The 23,022-nt window shown below is 35.7% G+C and overlaps 2 protein-coding genes across 2 annotated transcripts; one reads left to right on the forward strand and one right to left on the reverse strand.

Annotated features, from left to right (window-relative positions):
• Positions 1-5,572: 5,572 nt before the first annotated feature.
• LOC115968006 (filament-like plant protein 7) lies at positions 5,573-11,742 on the forward strand. Its single transcript, XM_031087195.1, has 6 exons — positions 5,573-6,063; positions 7,366-7,475; positions 7,715-7,847; positions 7,958-10,364; positions 10,492-10,549; positions 10,921-11,742. Exons 2-6 carry the CDS (start codon positions 7,377-7,379, stop codon positions 11,422-11,424), a joined length of 3,201 nt encoding a protein of 1,066 aa, XP_030943055.1. The 5' UTR covers positions 5,573-6,063; positions 7,366-7,376; the 3' UTR covers positions 11,425-11,742.
• Positions 11,743-12,233: 491 nt separating this feature from the next.
• LOC115968564 (O-acyltransferase WSD1-like) lies at positions 12,234-18,186 on the reverse strand. The gene is made up of 6 exons (XM_031087982.1): positions 16,998-18,186; positions 13,573-13,645; positions 13,407-13,474; positions 13,043-13,261; positions 12,817-12,954; positions 12,234-12,695 (listed from the first exon to the last, which is right to left on the reverse strand). The coding sequence occupies exons 1-6, from the start codon at positions 17,796-17,798 to the stop codon at positions 12,540-12,542; spliced, it is 1,455 nt and encodes a 484-aa protein (XP_030943842.1). The 5' UTR covers positions 17,799-18,186; the 3' UTR covers positions 12,234-12,539.
• Between the last annotated feature and the right edge of the window lie 4,836 nt (positions 18,187-23,022).

Raw genomic sequence — 23,022 nt, forward strand, 5'->3', positions numbered from 1 at the left:
CCATTAGGCTTTTTTGGGGTATCCTTTTTACCCCCATCTCGTCAGAACTTTCCTCGGGGTTTGAGGGCTGATCGAAAATCTCAAAATCGTCCGTGGATTCCGATACTGTTACAACGGTTTGCTTGCTTTTTTCCCTTTTCCTTCTCCTATTGGTGCCCTTTTTCTTGAGGGAAGGTGAGGGTAAAGAAAGCCCCGCTGAGACGCTGGCCACGGAAAGAGGTTCTGTGAGAGGTGTGTGTTCGGGAAGTGGAATACCCTCGGGGACAATGAATCCTTCGTAGGCAACACTGATACGGCGAAGCCGAGGATCGCGTGCCCTAATCACGCACTTCGGCGCCTGAAAGCCAAAAGAAAGGGGGGTATATCCGAGAATTAAATGTGCTGCTCGTAATTGACCATCAGCCTCGTTCACGTATATTTCAGCTCTCAATAATCTGTCTAGGCTCGCTTTATTGACCAATCTGAGATTGGGCTTTGTGTAGCGTCTATCTGCAAGACCGTTGATTTTAAAGTTAAAAGTTGTGAGACGCGAAAATAATAAAGGTGATTAAAATGTGATTATGAGCTAAGTAGCATAGGTCTATAACTTCGCACCCACCTGGCGTTCCCTCCACAGTCGGGCAAGATAGACCATCATGCCATTCCCCAGAAAAAATGAGGAAATCTTCTTTTAGGTGCTTATTTGAAGTAGGGAGGCACTGAATCAACCTTACTTCAGGATATCTCGACTTGAGATAGTAGTCCTGGTCAGCTAGGCGGTGAAGGCTGTACACCCAATTCACGTCGTGATGGGATAGATTTAGACCCATTCTCTGATTCAGAGCGTCTATACTTCCCAGAATCCTAAACATATTGGGAGCGCATTGGGTGGGGGATAGCCTAAAGAAATTAAGGTAACCCCTAGTGATACTACCCATGGGGATGGTCATCCCTCCTTCAATAAAGGCGATCATGGGGATAACCACTTCCCCAGTTTGCCTGGCGTCAACCCACTCCCCTTGGGCCGCATACCTCATCCCTACCGTTGGTGGGATACTGTACTTCATGCGGAAGTTTCTAATACCCTCCTCGGAGTCAACGAGACACCGAAAGGGATTCCTCTGCTTCCCCATCTTTTTTTTTTTCTAAAGAAACTTAGTAGAGAAAAAACTTTTTGATTTTGAATAAAAATGGTAAAAGCTTCGAGAGGACTTACAGGTTCAAAGGAAGGACCTCGGACAACGTACGATTATTTGTAGTCGCCAGGAGAACAGTGAAGACAGGAAGAAGGCAGGTTCAGTGTATAGGCCTTGGAACCGCGTAACCACTAAGGGTAAGGTACAGGTTTAATCTGGGAACGCCTTTATAGTTATGTGAAGATTGTGAGCGGCGAAATTCCCGCTCACAAAACAAGAGAAGCCCCCTACCGTTCGATTTGGATCTAACCGTCGAACGTGGGAGACAAGGGAGTTGTCAGAATTTAATGCTGCCAAAATCGGGGCGCTGAAGCGTCAGGGGCATGCCCCGAAACGCGCACAGGTGCAGGCTCATGACGTCAAAACCCACCTTTTCTCCTGAGGGGTCGAAAAGTAGGATTTTGAGGGGCTATTGTGGGGATCATTCGGTTGATAGGCCCATAGGATTCAGAATCGGTTGAGGATTGTTGGGCCAGTGGCCCATCCGAGGTCGTGCACCCGTCCGAGGACGCCATGCTCCTCGGCATTATGCGTCCGAGGACGATCGCGTCCGAAGACGACCAGGACGTGGTATCACCACGATCAGATCTCAGAAGTAGGTCATCTCAAGGGGTAGAGTAGCCGACTAAAGATGAAAGAGATAAGGCAAACAAATATCTGAAACTATAGCTGCCTCCGCATTAATGACCTCTCAACCAACTCTCTGGCCGCATTAATGTGGAGGTGATACCTGAGCAGTAGGGAAGCAGCCTTACAGCTGCCCATAGGAAGTTCCAGGAGGCGCCAGATGGGACAGAAAGAAATCCCCCGGACACAATCTACACGTGTTCGGTGAAGATGGATCGCGAAGGGGAGTATATAAACTAAAAGAGGAACATGAAGAAGGGGATCGAGAAAGAAAGGAGAACACACATAAAACTGAAGAGAAAGAAGGAAGAAGAAAGGGAGAGAGAGTAACACTAGGGACTTAAGAAAAGACGTTGATTATACCAACAAAAGAGAAGGAAAACATGGTATGGGCTTGAGAGAAAATCTTGGAGGTAGATACCACAGTTAATCTAGCTCTTTACACCCACGCTCTACAAATCATATTGTCTGGGCCTTTTACGTACGAACCCAATACTGTTTAGGTTCGTCACCAAAACGTGTCCTTACATCTATAATTGAGGAGAAAGAAAATATTGAATTAGTAAAGGAAGGGGGAGCAAAAGGGGAAAAAAATTAGCATATTCAATATTTTTCACAACAAATTTCACCATTGTTGAGTTATTAAGCTATTATTATTCTCAAATGAATCAATTATTGACATCATTTTATTGTCTAATATTTAAAACTCGCAACCTTAACGGTTGTGAAAAAAATTATGACTCTACATTAATTGAAAAAAATTATGATATACATAGAGAGAGAAGATAAAAAAATAATACTTAAATGAAATGGAGAAAGAGTAAAGAGCTTGACGTATATGCATATATAAATTAAATTAAATTTTATAAGGATATGGTATAAAGCCTAAGCTTTATATTTTCCAATTCCTAAATATCAAATCATCTCATTACATATTAAAGAATATGCATAACTACACCCAATCAATTATAGTATCTATTTGAAAATTCAACTCAATTTGGAGTTTATTGAAATGTTATTAGGTGTGATAAGTTGTCAAAGGTCTTGTAGCTAAATTGGCATCTCTCCATGCACAAAGTGCTTGGGGGTCTAGGGGGGAAAGGGTTCGAGCTGCAGAGTTAGCAGCATGTTGTAATTATTTCTCAAAAAAAAAAAAAAGGTGTGATAAATTGTATTAATTTTTAAATAAAAAATTAATGTGACAATCTCTTATTGTATATTGTAAAACATTAGTTTTAAATCCCGTTCTCACAAAATTTGGACTTTATAGAAATATAAATAGTAAAGTAGCAAAAAAAAACAGCTTTTAGTTAGAATTTAGCTAATAAAATGTTGGGAATGATGTGAATTCTCTAACATGCTTTCTTTAAGAATCGGTTAATTTGCTTATACAAATAACAAATTTGGCTTCTCAACCTTGGCCAAGAAATAAAAACAACAAAGGGTACACTTCCCCAGAAAATATGATTCATTTGAAACTCTTTTATTGGGGAGAAATGAGGTGGTTTATTAAGACCATCAATCTCATTAATGCATATAGAATAATGACTAGCAAATAGCAATGTACCACGTCCATGTGCCGAGAAAAAAAAGTTTGACACTACACAACTCAACAAAGTTCTACCAACCCAGCTGACTTTTTTTTTTGGTTTCACGAAGAAAGACTAGACAGTGGCCTTGAAAGGTGTATTAGCCGTAAGCAATAATGTTAATACTTTTGCTTTTTGGATCAATCAATCCCTTTTATTCCCTAATGAAATGATTATAAAGGTCACTGCTACTGTTCAATTCAATTATCTCTTGCCCGTTGAAGAAGGCAGGCTTGTTTTTCGTAGTCAGTAATTCTAGCTGAAAACAATAAAGTCACAAATGATCAGGTAAAAAAGTAAAAGACATATTACCATCCCGATATTTTTTTTCACTTTTTCCAAAGTACTTTTACTTTGGCATGGGGAGAAAATTCCAAAAGAGAACTTTGAATTTTTTTTTTTTTGATAGAAAAAGAGAAACTTTGAAAATTGAACGCGTTGAAAGTTGCCATTTGAGTACAACACCAGACTTCCCCATGCTCTCTTTCTATCCGCAGTGATGCCACCAGTTAAACCAGAAAATTTGACCGTTACATTATAAGACATTTAGGCAAGTAGCTTAATTAAGTGATAGATACAACTATATTGTCAATTCTAAGTGCAATGGAAAGTAAATTTGAACACTAGTAATATGGTTATAATAAGGAAGACCTCAATGAGTGGTTTGAAGGTCATCACCAATTTAAAGAATTCGTTATGAAATATTGAAGTTACTATTACAAGAAATATCCCAAATTCATTAGTAATTACTTACAATAGAACTTACTAAGCTACCTAAGTGCAGCTCTAACCTAGTTGAATTACTCTTTCAAGTGAATCTTTTAGGTATTTGCGAATCTTCAATCTGTAATTGACTTCACATAATCAATTCTTTTGATTGATGGAAGTGTTGGTGCAGATGTCTTTGCAAGAACCACTTGATCTTGGTGAAGCATAAGCAACTCGGTAGAAAACCCTAGGTGCACAAGTTTGCAATAGCTGCTCCAAGTGTATAGTGTTCTTCCTTATAATAACAACTATAAAAATAGGTTTATTATACCTTAGGGAACCATGGTGCACAAATCCCAAATCAGCCAAATCATCATGGGCCGCAATAAAAGAATTCAAAAATCTCATGGCGCAATCGATTGAGTGGAGTCAAGATTTACCAAACCTCGATCAATTAGAAGCAAGGCTAGTGTTGAGGCAGCTTTTTTTCCTCTATCTTGAGCAATTTCTCATGTTTTTAATGCAATTCTTCAACATACGTTTTGACACTAAAAACTAAAGACTCAATTATATTAGAATTGCGTTTTGACTCGGATTTTTTAACATATACTTGTTTGAACCTAGCATATACTAAATTTTAACAATCTTTGTTCAAAATTTTCAAATTATTGAGACACATTAAACTCCACACTTTTAAATGACATATTTTAAAATCCAGACTTTCATAGATATACATTTCATGCGTGAGCGTGAAATTTGATTGCTTTTGTTTTTTTTTTTTTTGTTGTTGGTGTATATTTATGAAAGTTTGGGTCTATCCATCTCATTTAAAAGGATAGAATTTAATGTGCCCTACGGACAAAACCTTGAAATTTTTTCTTTTTGGTGCTTTCTCCTAAATTTATCCAAAGATTCCAAACCGACACTAAAGAAAAGAAAGATTTATTAATGTAAAGAAAAGAAAAGAGAAAAGTAGAAAACAAAAAAGCCATTCAGCAAAAAACAAAAACAAAACAAAAAGCCAAAACAGGTAAAAAGAACTCAACTCCACACGTAAGCAGGAAATTATGATACCTCAAGAAAAAAAGTCAAAATTATTTTTTAAGTTAACCAATTTCATATTTTGTCAATTTTTTTGTCATTTTCACATAAATTTTGTATTTTTTTTTATAACTCACAATTAATTATATCATATGGTTGAAAAAATAGGCGTGAAATGGATAATTGTACTTGTACTAAAAATTTTGTTATTTTTTTGGCTAAGAAAAAGAAAAGAAAATGGTTTGAAGAAGACATCATCATATCTTAGATTTCACTTCTGCATATATGGTGGTCCTGTATGTTAGACACACCACTTATCTGCGTGGTTCGCACCCATTACATTTCCACTCTTGGATTCACCAAAATCCCACACCAGTTAATCGTGTCCTCCACGAGCTTTTACTCTCACATCAGACACAACAACAAAGCAGGCAGAGCATGACATTGACTGCCTCTCTTCCGCCCCCACCTCATCAAAACCAACACACTCACACTCTCACTCTTCTTCTTTGTCATCGCTTTGTCTCTATGTGTGACTCTTCCACTTTTGCTATGGCTCTTTTTCTTTCTCTACATTTTAGTATTTTGTTTGTGGGGATGATTCACTGTTGCTCTCTCTCTCGCTCTCTCTCCCTCCAATCACCGTATTGAATAATTAATATGCACTTGGGTAGTGTCGGTAGAGAGCAAGCATCCTATGATGTTTTTCTTCTTCTCAAAGTTTTGCAATATATATAATAGTTTTTCTTTCACTTTCACTTTCACTTCCACCTCCATTTCCACTTTCAAACGTTGAATTTTTGGTTCCATCATGGTTACAACTCATGTCTCTTTCTCTCTCCCTCACTTGGTTTATGATACCAACAAGAGTTGTTGATCCTTGAACTGATCATAAGCAAGACTTTGGTGCCAAATTTACCAAGGTGAGAGCTTTTACAGCTTGAAGCCTTGAACTCACATGCACTACCCCTTGTGGTGTCATATTTTAATTTCAGTTTTTTGGGTTTAATTCTTTTGCCTTTATGGAATCTGTAGTGTTTATGTGTTGCATGTTAACCATGAGTTTCAGTTATAGTGATTTTGGGTTCCTCTGTGAGGTTATATTCATGTGGCTCTAGTTAGCATGATTCTTTATTTCATTCTATTATTACCACCTGGCCATGAATTTTGTTTTTACAATACTGTAGTTGTAACAGTCATACTCAGAGAATATTTCTTTCGGACAGTCATTCAGAATGATTGTTTGTTTTTGTGCATAAGACTCTGTTCATCGTTTGTAAGGCTTGGTTAGAAACTTGGAATTACTTTTCTTCCTTTTGGAACACAATTTGGGTTTTCATAACCAAGAGTATTAATTTCATTAAGCAAATAATGCCATAATTTCCTATTTCTGACTTATCTTCTGCTTCAATTTCTAAATTCTATATGTAAAATGCGTGTTCTGCATAATTGATGAGGAAAGTACCAAATGTAGAAGTTTGGTAAAATCACATTATTTTATCTTTCTTCAAGTTGAGAGACTAAAACAATTGTCTATATAGAGCATGACTTCACTTATAACTCCCAATAGAGGAACAATTGGTAATGAGTTCAGAGCTCGTTGCAGTAAGCCAGCACTGCATTTATTCCATTAGAAATCGGGCACTACTGTAGCTAACTGCTTTAGACCTTCCATTAAATTGACATGGTTTGTTCCTTTTGATTAATTAGATGAATATTCATCACTTGTACTAGTATGCATTACTTCTAGTAGTACCATACAATTGGTGTTACTTGATTGTTGAAACTTAGCAAAACGGTTCCAATTCGTTTCAGATCTCTGTGTGGTTCCTCACATTTATCATTATAAGCTAGAACTCACTAGTTTGTATTTTCCCATGTGCCCTTGAGGAAAGTGCAATCAATTGCAATGATTAACTCTAGAGTTTGTTGCTTCAGAAACAAGAAAATATTGTACTAAATTCAACTTGAACTAGGCATTTCTTAATTTCAATTACTGTTCCCAATAGTGGAGGGCAAATCAGATGGTAAAGTAATCATTGTTACAAACTACAGTAATATGGCAAACATTGTAAATGACAGAGCTTATTGATTCAACTAACAAAATCTTTGTCACTTACTTATACGCATTTTCTTTATTTTTCTTTTTATACTAAAAGATAATTGCATAGGAATTATTCTGCTTTTTACATCTAAGTTGAGATTTTCCCTTTTCTCTTGAAAAGCAACTGAAATCATGGATCATAAGTCATGGCTTTGGAGGAGGAGATCTTCAGAGAAGACAATTGTCGCAGCTGAAAAAGTTGCCAAACCTCTAAGAAAAACTGAAGTAGAGGTAACAGAATTTCTCTTTATTATCAAGCTTGTTTTCTACATGCAACTTTGTTTCATATGCCCTCCTTTTTCTCTTGGAAGATGCTATATGGTGAAGTTGTGATCTTGGATATGCCTTCTCTATTTTCTGTGGTTTTTCCCTCCCCATTGTGAGAGTTAAGCTTGCATCTTCGTCTGAGCACCTTGTGTTGACAGAAATGTTATGTGTAATTAATGTATTACAATTTTTCATTGTATTAGACACGTACACTTCCAACAGAGAATGAAGTAGGGCCTGAGAGATCTGCCAAAAATCTCAATGAGAAGTTAGCTTCAGTCCTTCTTGATCATCCTGCTAAAGATGAAGTAAAAAGGGCCCAAGAAGCTGATACAGGTACTTCACTGTTGTCCATACCCCTCCTCTTTTTCCATCCTTCATGATGTTTTCTTTTCAGGCTCAGTTTGACTTTTTGCTGATTCAGTAAACAATTAATCTTCTGTTAGGCTGTGAGAAAGTAAAAGCAGAATGTCTAAAACAAGAACTAGATGAGGCTTTGAGGCAGGGAGCAGCTGCAAATGAACAACTAACTCGTTCAGAGGCTGCATTGAAGGAATGTGTTCAGAAATTAAAATCTGTTCAAGAAGAACAGGATCAAAGAATACATGATGCCATTACGAAAACATCAATAGAATATGAGAAGGCTCAGAAGAAATTGGAGGAGCAGTTGAAGGAGACTAGTAAACAGCTCACGAACTTAGCTTTTGAGAATGGTCAACTGAGCAAGGCCCTTCTGGCCAAAGAGAAAATTATTGAAGACCTACAAAAACACAAGTCTCAGGCAGATGCAGAATTTAATGTGCTGATGGCTAGAGTGGATTCTGTAGAAAAGGAAAATGCTTATTTGAAGTATGAGTTTCATGTTCTTGAGAAGGAGCTTGAGATTCGGAATGAGGAGATGGAATACAACCGTCGATCTGCTGATGCAGCACACAAGCAACATTTGGAATGTGTGAAGAAATCCGCAAAGTTAGAAGCAGAATGCCAAAGACTCCGTCTCCTCATGCGAAAACGGCTGCCAGGTCCTGCTGCTTTGGCAAATATGAAGAGTGAAGTTGACATGCTGGGAAGGGATCACGCGAATTTGAGAAGAAGAAACCAGAACCCTACTAGAGATCTGGTTGTCAGAAATGCCACAGAAACCTCTTCTGAAATCCCTAATAAGAACATGAGTTTCATGATTGAGAAATTACGTAATATGGAAGAAGAAAACAAGGCTCTAAAAGAAATCGTGGCCAAGAAGAACACTGAACTCCATTCCTCAAGGTTCATGTATGTTCGAACAGCTTCCAGATTATCACAGGCTGAGGCTCAGCTTATCGAACTTTCTAAAGGTGAAAAATCTATGGAGCTGACAAGGTGTACTCCTAAATCAAATGAACATTCTCTGTTGTCAGGTTCAGATATTGGAAGTGATGATGGAATTAGTTCTTCGGGATCTTGGGCTAATGCTCTAATTTCAGAGCTGGAACATTTCCGAACTGCAAAACTCAAAAGTACACCAGAACACCAAGCCATTGAAGTTTCAGACATGAATTTAATGGATGATTTTGCTGAGATGGAGAAATTGGCAATAGTTTCCATGAATACCCCTAGAAAAGAAAGTCACCCCAATTTTACTGGTACCGATCTAATTCCAGTTTCAGGTCATTCTGACTTCAGCAATAAGATGCAATCAAAAAATGTAGCAACAGAAAAAACTTTTGACTGGCTTCAGATTGTTTTGAATGCAATGCTAGAGCAAAAGCGTATTTCAAAGAGAAGTCTAAATGAACTTTTTGAGGACATCAAAATTGCTTTGGGTTATATAAATCGTCCAACTTCAAGTGCAGCTGATTCAGCTGCAATCTCAAATCCTGGAGAATCCGACCCTATCCAAATTAGTGGTCATATAACTTGGAAATCTCCGAACACATCCCCACTTGCAGATTCATTGACCAGAGCTTTAGCTATTGACACCTCAGTGGAAGAAAAAGGCAACCAAAATAACTTATCTAATTTGAGTGAGTCAGTTGGTGAAATTATCAAACTGATTGAAGGAATCAACCCAACACCTTTTGTCAGTAATAATACTCCAGACCATGGGTCTAAGAGGGATCAGGATTCCAAACCATTCCATTCACCAACATCATCAGATTACTTTGTCCGTGTTTTCCAATGGAAATGTTCAGAGCTAAGTGGTGTTCTACGACAATTTGTTTGTACTTGTACTGATCTATTAAACGGAAAAGCTGATCTTGGAAAATTTGCCACGGAACTGTTGTTTGCTTTAGAATGGATTATTAATAACCATGTGACTCCTAAAGGTACTTCAAGTGCAAGAAATAAGATCAAGAAGCATTTTGGTTGGATGGATTCCCGAACTGAAAATGAACCTGGAGTTCATACATCCGAAGAGCAGTCATCGTGTTTGCCATTGGTAGCTTCTTCCCCTGAGCAGGATGTTTTGCTCCAAATGGAAGAGGTTCAGTGTAAACTGCAAGAAGAAAACAGCAGACTAAAAGATGAATTGAAGAATATGGAAGCCTCAAAGAAAGATATGGAAGCTCTGTTACAGTCTGCAACAGATAAGAGTGAGGCCTTAACAATACAACTTCAAGAAGCAAAACAAAGCATTGGAAACTTACAAGCAGAACTGCAAACTTTAAAAGAATCAAGAGGGATGATTGAAGATCAGATTGAAAACCAAAAATCGATAAACGAAGAACTTGATACTCAGCTCTCTGTTGCCAAAGCTAAATTGAATGAAGTCCACCAGAAGTTCTCGTCTTTGGAAGTCGAATTGGATGATAAAAATAACTGCTGTGAAGAATTAGAGACCACATGTCTTGAGCTTCAACTCCAGCTAGAAAGGTAATTAAGCACTGATTTCAGTGTTCTTCTTTGTGTGTGTGTATATATATACAGTGTTCTTCTTTGTGTGTGTGTGTGTATATATATATTGATTGTAGAATTTTGATTTCTGAAATGTAACTTGCAGCGTTGCAAAGGAAACTCCACAGCACAGTATGAATCAAGAGGGAAAGCAATCACAGAATGTAAGTTATTGCCATCGTGATGTGCCTTCTGTTTAGAAACAGATCCATGTATTGGCTATATGAAACTGCTTCTGTATACAAACTGAAAGCAGTTATAATTTTGATGCCCTGAACTAATTAGTATTATAAACTGATCATATTTATTCAATATTCTGTGTTTGGTAAATAACAGAGAGATTATTATTAATGTTAGATTATATATCTAGCAAAGAATTATTATATAGAAATATATAATAGATTAACCGTCCCTTTTACGTGGTGGTTTTGTTCTACATTGAGTTCAATTTCTTGTAAAATATAAAGATTCAAATGCAGTTGTAAGAGTAAATTGCTATACTATATCATATGAAAGTGGTTTATCTAACTTTCAGGGATGGGAGATGACAACAGCTTCCATAAAGTTGGCAGAGTGCCAAGAAACCATACTACACCTGGGTAAACAGCTGAAGGCTCTAGCTTCACCTAGGGAAGCAGTATTGTTTGACAAGGTTTTCTGTAATACCAGCACAGCGGCTCCTACCACTGATAATAAGAATATGAACAAGCGTTCTTCCTTGCGTGATCGAATGCTAGCTGAGGATGGTACTAAGGCAGAGATTCTGAAGTCTTCTAAGATTAAAGAAACTATAAGCACTGCAGACACACAGAAAGAACTCCTTAACTCCAATAGTAATAATGCTTTGTGCGCTTCTAATGGCCTGGTACATACTCCAGAAGCAAATCTTAGTTCAAAGCACAAAGGAGTTAACAATGCAGTTGGTGCTCTAGCTGTTATCCCAAGTAAGAAACAGGGAGGATTTGGTTTGCTAAGGAAACTTTTGCTGAGAAGGAAGAAAGGATGCAGCAAGAAATCCCGAGCCCTCGCTAAGGCATGAGTACAGAAAGGTGAAGAGCCCAAGCTGAAAAATCTGCCTTGGCAACAACACATGCCCAGTAAAGGAATCAAATCTGCAGTGTTCACAGTTTTTGTTGATTACTAATTGTATTTGAATTTTTCACCTTGATGAATGGAGAAGGTGAAAGTTTGGGCTTTTCTTTTTTCTTTTTTTTTAACAGTTAGAGAAAGAGAGAATTTCTACTGTTTTAAGTGTTGATGATGTACATATCTCTGGGTTTGGGTACATTGGAGAGACTATAAATACATATCAGCACATTGGAGTTGAGAATAATAGCACTGACCCTAGTTTTAATCATTTATGAAGTATTCTTGTCTTGATTGCCAAGCCCAGCAGTTAAAAGAATAGAAGGCAAGAGCTATAACAGCTAAGAAATAGTCCTATGCTTTTTCTTATTTTATGCTTAATAATGATATTTGATTCTCTATATAAAATTTATTTTGATTTGATTAGTATTAATTTTTTGATATGTGTTTAGTCCATCCTTGCATGGATAAGTTGAAGCTATTGAGTGATTCTATTATTAATTAAAATTACAATAATACCTCTATTAAATTAGATTGTATTGTTCTTTACTTTAAAATTTATTTTATCATTATTATGTTATGACTTTATATTGTAAATACCGTTTATTACTTTATTTTATCATTATTATATTATAATTTTATATTGTAAATAGCGTTAGTTTTATTTGTAAATATTTTTTATTTATAAATATCTACTAAAAAGTATCAATATTGAGAGAGAGAGAGAGAGAGATTTCACTCTTATCACGTGACCACTTGATATTTAACAAAGTGAATTCTAATTAGCCTTGCAAGCCATTGTTACTCGAAGGCTTTGCTTGTTTTCTGAAATATCATTCCAGACAGAAGACATTTACAACGTTCCAATAAAATCATGAAAAATTATTCTTGAGCTCCTAAAGCAATAGATTCTATAAATCAAATTATCCATCTCTGCTTTTAAAAATAATTTTGTATGGCAACTTGGCTCAAATAATCTTTTTTTTTTTTGATAAGTAACTTGGCTCAAATAATCTTCCGTGTTACCGTGTATGAGAAACTATTAAACATACAACAAACAAGTTACTCCTAGCTTTTGTTGGTGGCTGCAGCTGCTTCTTTCATTTCAAGCAAGGCCTCTTCAAAACACTTGGCAAGAAATTCTGGGTCAGGGATGATATCTTTGGCCACCAAAATTTGCATGTCAGCCCTTCCTGCATAGCTCAGCATGTGCATTGTGAGTGCCTGCATTACCAAACCAGCAAGATCAATGTTACTCTTGCTCACAAACAATTATCATTTACATTAAAATATTCCTCTGAATCTTAGGAGTGCAATCAGAATAAAGTTAGGTTAGAGGTTGTACATGGGGCAAGCTTGATGAATTCACCCTCATGTAAGTTATAGGGTTGTCTCCAACTGCGATCTCTTCTTGTGGGCCAACCACATTTGAGATTGTAAAGCTAGTATTACAAATAATCCGGTAATTAAGCAAGCCCGCGACCTACAATATGAAGAAGATAATTGTTCATATGAAATAAGCAATTTTAAATCACTTTTCCGAATTCAATATTGCTTAATTTAGTCTTTACCATTGATCCCAAGTACGTCATTACAAGATACCCAATTTTGTATGAGAAATGAGACTCTACAGAGTGTTTCTTCCTGTCAATCATCACTTTAGCTCTCTTCAGATACTGTAGAGGATCAGGATCAGCACCACTGGTATGATAATAAACAGGCAAGAGAATCATGCCAAATTTGTTACCCCAAGGTGATACTGAATTGTCTTTCATCAGAGCTGATAGATCCTGATCAGTACCAAACATTTCCATTCAACCTCAAAAGTTTAAAATATCAATAATATACAAGATTCTAAAATAGAGCATAAAAAATTAAAAGACAAGCAAAGAATAGGCTAGCATGAGCAACTAAAAAAATGAAGGGCATACAGACCTGCAATCCTGCTTGCCCTCTTAAATTAACCATGGCTACCCCTGTCATTCGAAGCCCCTGCTGCAGAGCTAACAGTGACAAATAGACTTAATTTAGTGTGATGGTTGTCATTGATGTTTGATTAGACGTAGAAGTAAACATTAGTTGTCATGTAAATGATTCTTACCATTTGATCCTCGGTGATCTAGGTATCTCGATAACCCTGATGATATTACCCCAAAAAGAACGTCGTTAATGGTCTGCATGATGGCATGACATCCACAAATCATAACATAAGCACCAAAGCATGAGTCCTCAAGAAACATATAGCACTTTCATAATGGCAAACATACAATGCCATCCAACAAGTGGAGTTAGGGGAAAAGTTGGTGACTCAATAAACCAGGCAAAAAGTTTTGAATCCAGTCTTTTCCAATTGGGGTCGGGGGGAGTTAGGCTGCATTATTAAGATTGATCCCTTGAGCCCACCCTCCCTTTTACCCGAAATACAAAGGAAAAAAAACCAACTTCAAAAACCAAGAAATTAGAAAGGAACAAAAAACAAGTCAAATGCATTCATTATGCTGTCAAACAATTACATCTTCAGTCATGCTAACAGGTAACAATACTCACCACCCTATTAGAGGAAACGAATTGAAAGGAGACAAAATCAAATATGGCCCAGGTAAACAAAGTTGCAGCCTATTCAACCCCTTAACATGTCCTTGTGTCGCAGGTTTAGGACAATGTTGATGCTGGGGATATGGCCATTTCAGAGTAAGTGGATGTCACTATTGACATTTTCATTGAGTCTCATGCCTCAACTATCCTTTTTTTAAATTATGTCCTCAAATGCAACTATATGCAGAGTTGAAGTAGAGGCTGCAACATGGATGGCAGACCAGGAAATTTACTTGAGTCTGACAAACCATTTTATTCCAGCCCAGGTCAACCTAAAGCACTTTTATGCTCCCCTTCACAAATTAGAAACCTATCATTGAAACAAGTAATCCTGCTATTGTATACAGTTGAATTTCTACATTCACTTTTATCCTGCATCTAAGCAAATCACTGTGCAATAATTTCAAGTCAACTACTTGGTCAAGTTTCAAGAAAAGTGATAATTTAGGAGTTTTGAAAATTATTGGCCTTATGCACATAACAGACAAGCAGACTAACTCTGAAGAAAGAAAGCAAAGTTAGAGAGAGTAGAAACCTCTCTTATCATGTTAAAAGCAAGTTGACTATGGGAAGTGCTGTAGAAGGCACCCCCTTATGACTGTGAAAGTGAACTGACAACACCTATTCAACACATGGTAAACGGGTGGATGGGAATCTGAAAACAACCATTTGATAGGATCAAGGTGCTCCATCTGATGAGTCATTTAGGAAATAACAAAGGTTCAGATTTTAGCTTGAATAGCAATCTTTAGTTACAAAATATGGGAGACTCGCTCAGAATTGGGGGATTTACATGAGAAGGGAAAGGATCTATGCTTAAAAAGTTTATTCAAAGCCTTTCATATTGGCCAGATTTTGGTTGGATTTGGACAAGAAAAAGTTGGAGCAAACTGGGGGTTTTATCCCTCCAATTACTTTGCCTTTTCTTCCTCATTGCTCTCCCAAACAAGGGATTTACTCTACTTCTTCCCTCTTGCTTCTCCTTTCCCTTCAACCTAGTAACTTGTAAGTTTTACACCATTTCTACAATGGTAATGAGCTACACTTCTTTTTTTTTTTTAAATCAAGGATTTTTTTCCCGTGTGACTTGCTCCAATTATTTTATTTTATTTTATTTTTATATAAGTAAAAAGTCTTTATTAAAACTGAGAACTACTTCATTCAAAGAAGATGAAATGGCCTAAAAAATATGTACAAACAACTAAAAAAAGAAATTATGTACAAGATAAGAGAGAGACTATGAACAAGGAGAGGAAATCACTAGAAGTGAGTCCCCAAGTACAAGTCCAATCAAACAAGGCCAAAAGTTCGTCATCATCCCATCGAAGGTGCGTTTATTACACTCCCACCAAATAATTCATGTCACACAATGTAGTACCAAGTTCTAGATAGCAGACGAATGCTTCCCCAACCAATTCCTTCATCCGCCCACCAAATCAACTACCCTCTAAGGAAAAACCCAATACAATTGCTCCAATTTGAATGCTTTATCATTTTTCTTTACAGAATTTAATAGAATCAAAGTTACATTCAAAATCATTCTCCCCACAATATGCTGAAATTTCAATCTAACTTAACTTGTCCATTAAAGGTACAACCCTATTATGGGGTGGACCATATATTTATGTTGACATCTGTTATTCTCCACTATCAAGTATGTGAAGCTATTTATTAAAGGCAAATTACACTTTTCCATTCACCCTGATTACACTTCTTAAATTGTCAAAACGTACAATCTAACCCCCCAATTTTAAAAATACGTTACACTTAAGCCCCTACTATCTGTGTTGCTGAACTTTAATGAAATTTAGTATTGAAAGAACAATTTATCCCTCTTTCCAAAACAGACAACCGAGAGAATTTAGCATTAAAAGACCAATTTACCCCTTTCCAAAACATACAGTTAAGGACTTGAGGGGTAAATTTGTCTTTTAATGTTAAATTTCATCATACTTGACAACAAAACACACAGTAGGGAGGAAGTGTAATTTAACATCGAAGGTGCATTTCGATAGTTCATGGGGTTAAGTGTAATTAAAGTGATAGTTTATGGTAAAAAAATGTAATTTAACTTTTTATTAAAATTTAAAATTAAAAAAAAAAATTATATGTGAAGCTTTTTAAAATCCAAAGACAGCAACACCTTCCTTTTTAAAACTTCACCATCTAAAAGTCTAAAACTACCATATAAAAGCAATACAACGCATTTAGGGTCCGTTTGGTAAAGCATTTTAGTAATATGTTTTCAGTTTTTAAATAATATTACACATATTTTCACACACTTTTTCACCTACATGTATTTCAAAAAAATATAAACAATATTATTCAAACTATTCTACCAAATGGGTAAACTTCCATATCCAACCAACCTAAAATTCCGTACTCATACCAATTAAGGCAGAAGTTCAAGGAATCAATGATCATCTACTCTATTTTTTTTATCTTTTTTCTTTTTCTTTTTTTATAAAAAAGTGAGGAGATATTTATTGAAGGTCCCTGTTAACGTGCATGTGATAACAAACTACTAGACTTTTTTTTTTTTTTTTCTTTTGGAAAGTTCAATAATTTTTGTCCCTATAATCATCAAACTAAAATATTAATAAGTTTTTACTGTAAATAAAAATTAAATATCAAATCTCTTGCTCAACTATTAACGACTTCAATACTCAAATTATCAAATTAAACGACACAATTTTATTTTAGCCGCACAAAAAAAAAAAAGAAAAAAAAAGACAGTACACTACTTTACTTTTATTTTTTTGGAGAAATAAACGCACACAAAACAGCACACTATTTTACTAATAAAGTAATAATTATGGAAAAAGGAAACTTTATGAATAAAAAAAAAAAAAAAAAAGATAGAGAGGTAGAAAAGACAACACATAAATTTTAATTTTTCTTTTATTTTTTAAAATTAAAACAAAAACGTACCGCATTACGAACGGCTTTCTTGACCACCTTCATGTCCTGAATCGAGAACCTTGCAGTGGCGAGTTTTCTTGGCCAGAGCTCCACCCCTTCTCCGCCGCTTATGACGGTTTCCCGGTCACGAACCCACAAAGCTCTTAGCACAAACTCCACCACAAAAACCAAACTAAACAAACCCATCTTCACGAACCCCCACAAAACAATCAAATAGTGCAAGTACAACCTCCACCAACTCCCACTACAACCACCACCACTTCTACTACTACTATTACTCTTCTTGTTCTCAAAAGAAGGTATCCTAGGCAAACCTTCTTCACCATCGATTCTCCTACAACAAGCCAACAACATGGACATCAACGAAACCCCATCACCCAAAGCGTGGTGAAGGCGAAAGACAAGGCATTTGTGAGCAAGCAAGAGGTGGATTTCCCACAAGGGTTTGTCGTAGCTGAGTCCTGAGCTTGTAGAGATGTCGGCTAAGAAGTGGTTCACAGCTGATTCATGGTCTTTGTCATCGAGTAAGTCGCCTTCTTTGATGGGGTTGTGGAGGATAATGAGGTGGTCATCGAGGTTGATATGGGTGCGGCGCCAGTGTTCTCTGCCATTGGAGTCACGGATCATGAGGCTAGAGAACCTTGGGTGCTTGAGCATCAATGAATTGAGCACCTCGGTTTTGATAGACGCTGGGTCTATGGGGTTCTTTAACCCTATGGCACAGTATATTACTTGGTTTATTTCAGGTCGGAGGAAGAGCCTTCCTGCTGGTGTTAGAGGCTCGTCGGTTTCTATTTCCACTGAACCCATTAGAGAACACACACACAGAGACAAAGAAAAAGTGAGTCAGAAAGAGCTAGAACATGAGGTCAATTATTATATTTCCAGCGAAGAATTCAAGCATAGTAACTCTGTACTTCCATCCAGAAAAACACAAAACAACAAAAGGATTAGATTTGACATAAGAGGTCTGGAACGTTTGCCCATCTGCTACGTCAAGTGGATTTATGTATGTAAGAGATCAGATCCTCTAGATTACAAGTTCACCAGGTGAAAAAAACCAAAAAACAATATCTCAAAAATTGACAAAAGCAAGAGCCGAGAAAACAGATGGAAACAAACAAAGCCTAATTACTGCACTGGGTAAGAGTTCTATTTGATTAAGTTACGGAAATGCTTGACCAGTCAGATCTACATCTATGTACAATTAAGTATTTTAGATCATTGTCAAATTTGTCAAAAAAAAGTATTTTAGATCACCAAAATATAATGAATAATAATTTTATTTTAAAAGTACATCGACATTTTTTTTTTTTTTTTTGTCTCTATTATGGTTTTTTTTTTTTTTTCTCGATAAAATTGGAACCACCGTTATGGTTGGGGAACTTTAGCTCAATAAATGAAAAGACATGAAACAGTGGCCAGGAATTTGTCTAAAACAGTACTACAAAGACAACTCAATACACAAATTCCTTTCAAAAAAAAAACTCAATACACAAATTTAGTACTTTATAACTTTCTGTGTGCTATTTGAAGAACATTAACGGGAAGTTGAAGTTTTAACATTAGGACCAAAAAAAATATAGAATTTTCTTACTTATCATCATTTTAAAAAAAAGAATGAATCACTTATAAACCTAGATATTCAAATTAATTACAACTTATTAATTATAATGATTGACATAAAGAATTACAAATAGATTGAAGATTATTAAAAATTAGACAAACAATTATTAAGTGCATAAAAAATTAACATAATAAAATAAACCCATCAAACATTACGTTATTTTCTTCATAAGATGTATCATATATTTTATTAGTTTAATAATAATATATTATATTTATATGTTATATGAAATTATGTTTTATCAATTTAATAACAAATAGAAAAATAGAAAAATAGTGATAAAAGGAAAATAAAAAATTGAAGAAGAGTGCACGGCACGGGCACATGTTACTTGGGAAGTAAAAAAGATGCTACTATTGTTATGATGTGACACCACTAAACTTTGTATTTGAAGTGGCTGGTTTTTAACTTGTACACATGGGTTAGGGTGATATTACAAATTGAAACTTATTACTAAAAATATTACGGGTTGGTTTGAATTGAGCTTATTTTTACTAAAATTGAAAATTGAAATTGAAAATACTGTAGTAAAATAATTTTTAAATGTGTGAATAGTATCGTGGGACCCATTTTTAATGAAAAAATTATTAAAAAATGAAATTTGTGGGTCCATAAACAATATATAGATTCACTATTTACTGTTGAAAAGTCAACAAATGTGGGCTGAACAAAAAAAAAAAAAAAAAAAAAAAAGAGAAAACCACATAACAAAAACGCAGACGCCACAATAATTTGAATCCAAACAGGCACTACGGGTTCGTTTGGATTGAGCTTATTTTTGCTGAAACTGAAAACTGAAATTGAAAACACTGTAGCAAAATAATTTTTAAATATGTGAATAGTATCGTGAGACCCATTTTTAATGAAAAAGTTGATAAAAAATGAAATTTGTGGGTCCGTGAACAGTGCACGAATGCACTGTTCACAGTTGATTTAGTCCAAATGTGCGGCTAAAGTAAAAAAAAAAAAAAAAAAAAAAAATTTCAGAAAACGCAGCTTGGATTCAGCGGAAAACGCTGAATCCAAACGGCCTCTACGTGTGCATTTCCCAAACGCACGTTTTGCGTTTTCAGTTTTTTTGGCACGTTTCAGGCCAATTTTTTACTGTTTATTTACTATTGTAATTATTGTTTATAAACAGTAACATTAATATTTGACTTTTTTTATGAACAGTGTACGGTGTGTACTGTTCATGGTTTCACAAATTTTATTTTTCAGTCACTTTTTTATTAAAAATACGTTCCACGATATTATTCACACGTTTAAAAATTATTTTGCTACAGTGTTTTTCAGTTTTCACTTTTCAGTTTTCAGCTGTATCCAAACGGACCTATATAGTAAAATAATTTTTAAAAGTGTAAATAATATTGTAAGACCAAAAAATGTATAGATATACGTGTTTTGCTGAGTTTGGTGGTCACATAAACGGTGTCGTGGGATAAAAAAAGCCAATTGTAGCTGAAACACTAGGCAAATGCACACTTACTGTACAATTATTAAAATTAAAGGGTCTATTGGGATATCACTTATTGCTGAAAATTGAAAATACTATAATAAAATAATTTTTAAATATGTGAATAATGCTATGGGACCTAAGTTTATATTGAAATATGCATTTGAATGACTTTTGTAGGTTCATAAATAATACCATAAGACCCATATTTTTTTAGCAAAACGCACAATCGTAGATGTTTAGTGTAATCCAAACACTCACTTATAAATTGCAGAACATACGACTTATGAGAATCATAAAGAAAAGTAAAAAGGAGGAGCCTATCTACCCAGAATCCCAGATCCAAATCTATTGGTAGTGCAATCTACTGTGGTGGTCTTAGAAGGAAGTTGAAGAATGCATGTTGTTACTTGGCACCATGATTGTTGCAAAACATAGCCTTCTTCCACCGTTAACTCCAAAGTAAGCTTGAATTAAAAAATTTTAACAGGAAGGAGCCGATTTTTATTTATTTTGATGTTTTAAAAGAGGAAGGAGCATAATTAAAAACTTTTTTATTTTTTGTTTTCAAGTTTATTTTTTATTTTTTGAAGGAGGAGTTTATTTTTTGAGATGGTTGTTAAGATAAATGTTTTTATTATAAGTTTTTGGATGTCCAATTAATATAATTCATTGTTTTATACAATTTATTATCGTTAATGGTGTTGTAACCTTGTTTAAAAATTGGAAGGGGGGCCAAAGCTACGTGCACTTCAGTAAAAATTTTAAAATTTTGAAATAATTCATACCAAATATATATATTAAACAATTTTTTTCAAAAATTTTGGTCTCAACGTGGCTCTGCCACTGACATGAAATGAATTAACTGAGTTGGTTTTTTTTTTTTAAAAAAAAATAAAATAAAAAATCAATCTTTTTCCTTGAGATGGTATTTGCTCACAAGTTGCAGACAAATACCCTCAAGAGTACAATTAATTGATACTTGCTCAAGAATCATGTGAATTTCTCTTTGATTGTATTTGTCAAAGTTAAAGTTTAATACAGAATATCAATGATTAATTATATATAACCAAAGAAAATTTGCCAATAAAAAAGCTCATTCGAAATGCCACTTTAAGTTAAGAACAAGCATTTTAAGCATTACGATGGGGGATGGCATAAAAGTTGTATTTTATCATTTAAAAATCTGTTTTATCTATTATACCAACTCACTTTACAATATATCCTACATCCCAGTTTTTATTTTTACATACAACTGATTAAAATAATATAACTACACAATAAAATTGTGGTGGGCCTTTTGTGTTATTGGGCTTTAATCTCTCCTACTATATTGCAACTCGTGGGTCTGAGGTAAGAGAGTTGGGGCTAGCCTAAATGAAATACACTTTAGGCCAGTTTGTGCACAAGTCAAGCCGTCCCAATATAGACGATTTCTGGCAGAGATATTGAGTGTACAGCGTGCCTACAGTAGGAACAACAGTTACATATGTTATAGCAAAAATACAGTATGACAGAATAACTATAATACTACACAAATGACATTAACACCGAAATAAAAGGAAGTAGCTTAATAAGGTTATGGCAGAATAATGCAACAAATAGAGATAACATTACAACAAACAGTTTAATAACAGAACGGTAAACTAATCACCCAAAAGCATAAAATAAAAGCTTGTCTACCAGAAAAGTAGGCCTAGCTTCTTAGCAGATGCAAGTTCAAGAAGGAAACCAATCCCCAATGTGAGTAACCTCAAGGAAGGCTTCTGTCATAGAAGTTATGCACTTTGAAAAAAGGGCCTAAATGATTCAAGCTTCATTTCTCAATCATTTTGAGAGTGAGTCTGTCAAGAGGGAGAGAAAAATATGGTTTATTGATGTATGCCTTTATTCCCACCACTTATGTCTCTCTGATTTTTGTATATTCTTTTCTTTTCTCTCATTTCTTTCTTGTTCTACATCTTCTTCTTTCATTCATTCCATCCCCCTTTTATTGTTCACAACTACCGTTTTTTATACTATTTGTCATGGTGGGATTTACCATTTTTACCCCTCAACTTCTTTTGGCTCCTTCTTGGTGTCCTTCCGAGACTGCCCATTGGCCTGCCAGCTACTCAGTCACTACCATTGCTCTGAATGTGTTGGTTACACCACTCCCTATTCCCAAATAAAATTGCTTGACTTATTTCTTATCCCTCTCTGTTTTTCACTACCTTAATTAAGACTCTCTTTACCTACTTCTATGGCATGCATTAAGTGGTCTCAGCCTACACTTAATTCTTTTGGGCAAGATGTCATCCCAGCAAGACATCTCTCCCCAGTGAAGTTTTGAGTAGTAACCCCAAAATAGACCCCCGCTTTCTCTCCACCGCCAGACCACACCCTCTAAATACGTTGACCCGTGGCCTACCTCCCATGTATTGGCTGGGTATAAGTAGATGGTGCCCTGGCCCTCTGTGCATGCTCCACTCCTTCTAAATTTGTTTCTTTCTAGCCTTCAGACCATTTTTGCTGCCTTTGTGTTTGTTTGGTTCTGCAGTACGTTCTAGTTGGTGTTTATCTTTTGTGGCGTGAAGGATGTGTAGGCTTTTGGGCTCATGTTCCCTGCCTTTTATCCCTTCTTGGACTAAGCGTTGCTTGGACAAAGGCCCTCATCTTCCTGTCGAGCCCATGTTTTTCTTTCTTTTATATGTGGGCCTCTTGGCTATTGATCCTATCATATCACTTCATCGTGTCTGCTATAACTTTACCTTCCCTTTTACTTTGTGTTATCCCATGCACTTGTAGGCTAACGTTCTTGCCATGCCAGCCCATTTCTTTGTCAATCTTTTGCTAAGAGCTTCTTAGGCCCACTTTCACATCTTTATCTCTTTTGGGCTTTGTTGGCCAACATTCCTACTAAGCTAGCCCATTTCATTATTCCATTCCTTGGGCTTTCTTGACCTGTTTACTTC

This window comes from Quercus lobata, chromosome 11 (assembly GCF_001633185.2).
Source record: "Quercus lobata isolate SW786 chromosome 11, ValleyOak3.0 Primary Assembly, whole genome shotgun sequence".
Classification (NCBI taxonomy): domain Eukaryota; kingdom Viridiplantae; phylum Streptophyta; class Magnoliopsida; order Fagales; family Fagaceae; genus Quercus; species Quercus lobata.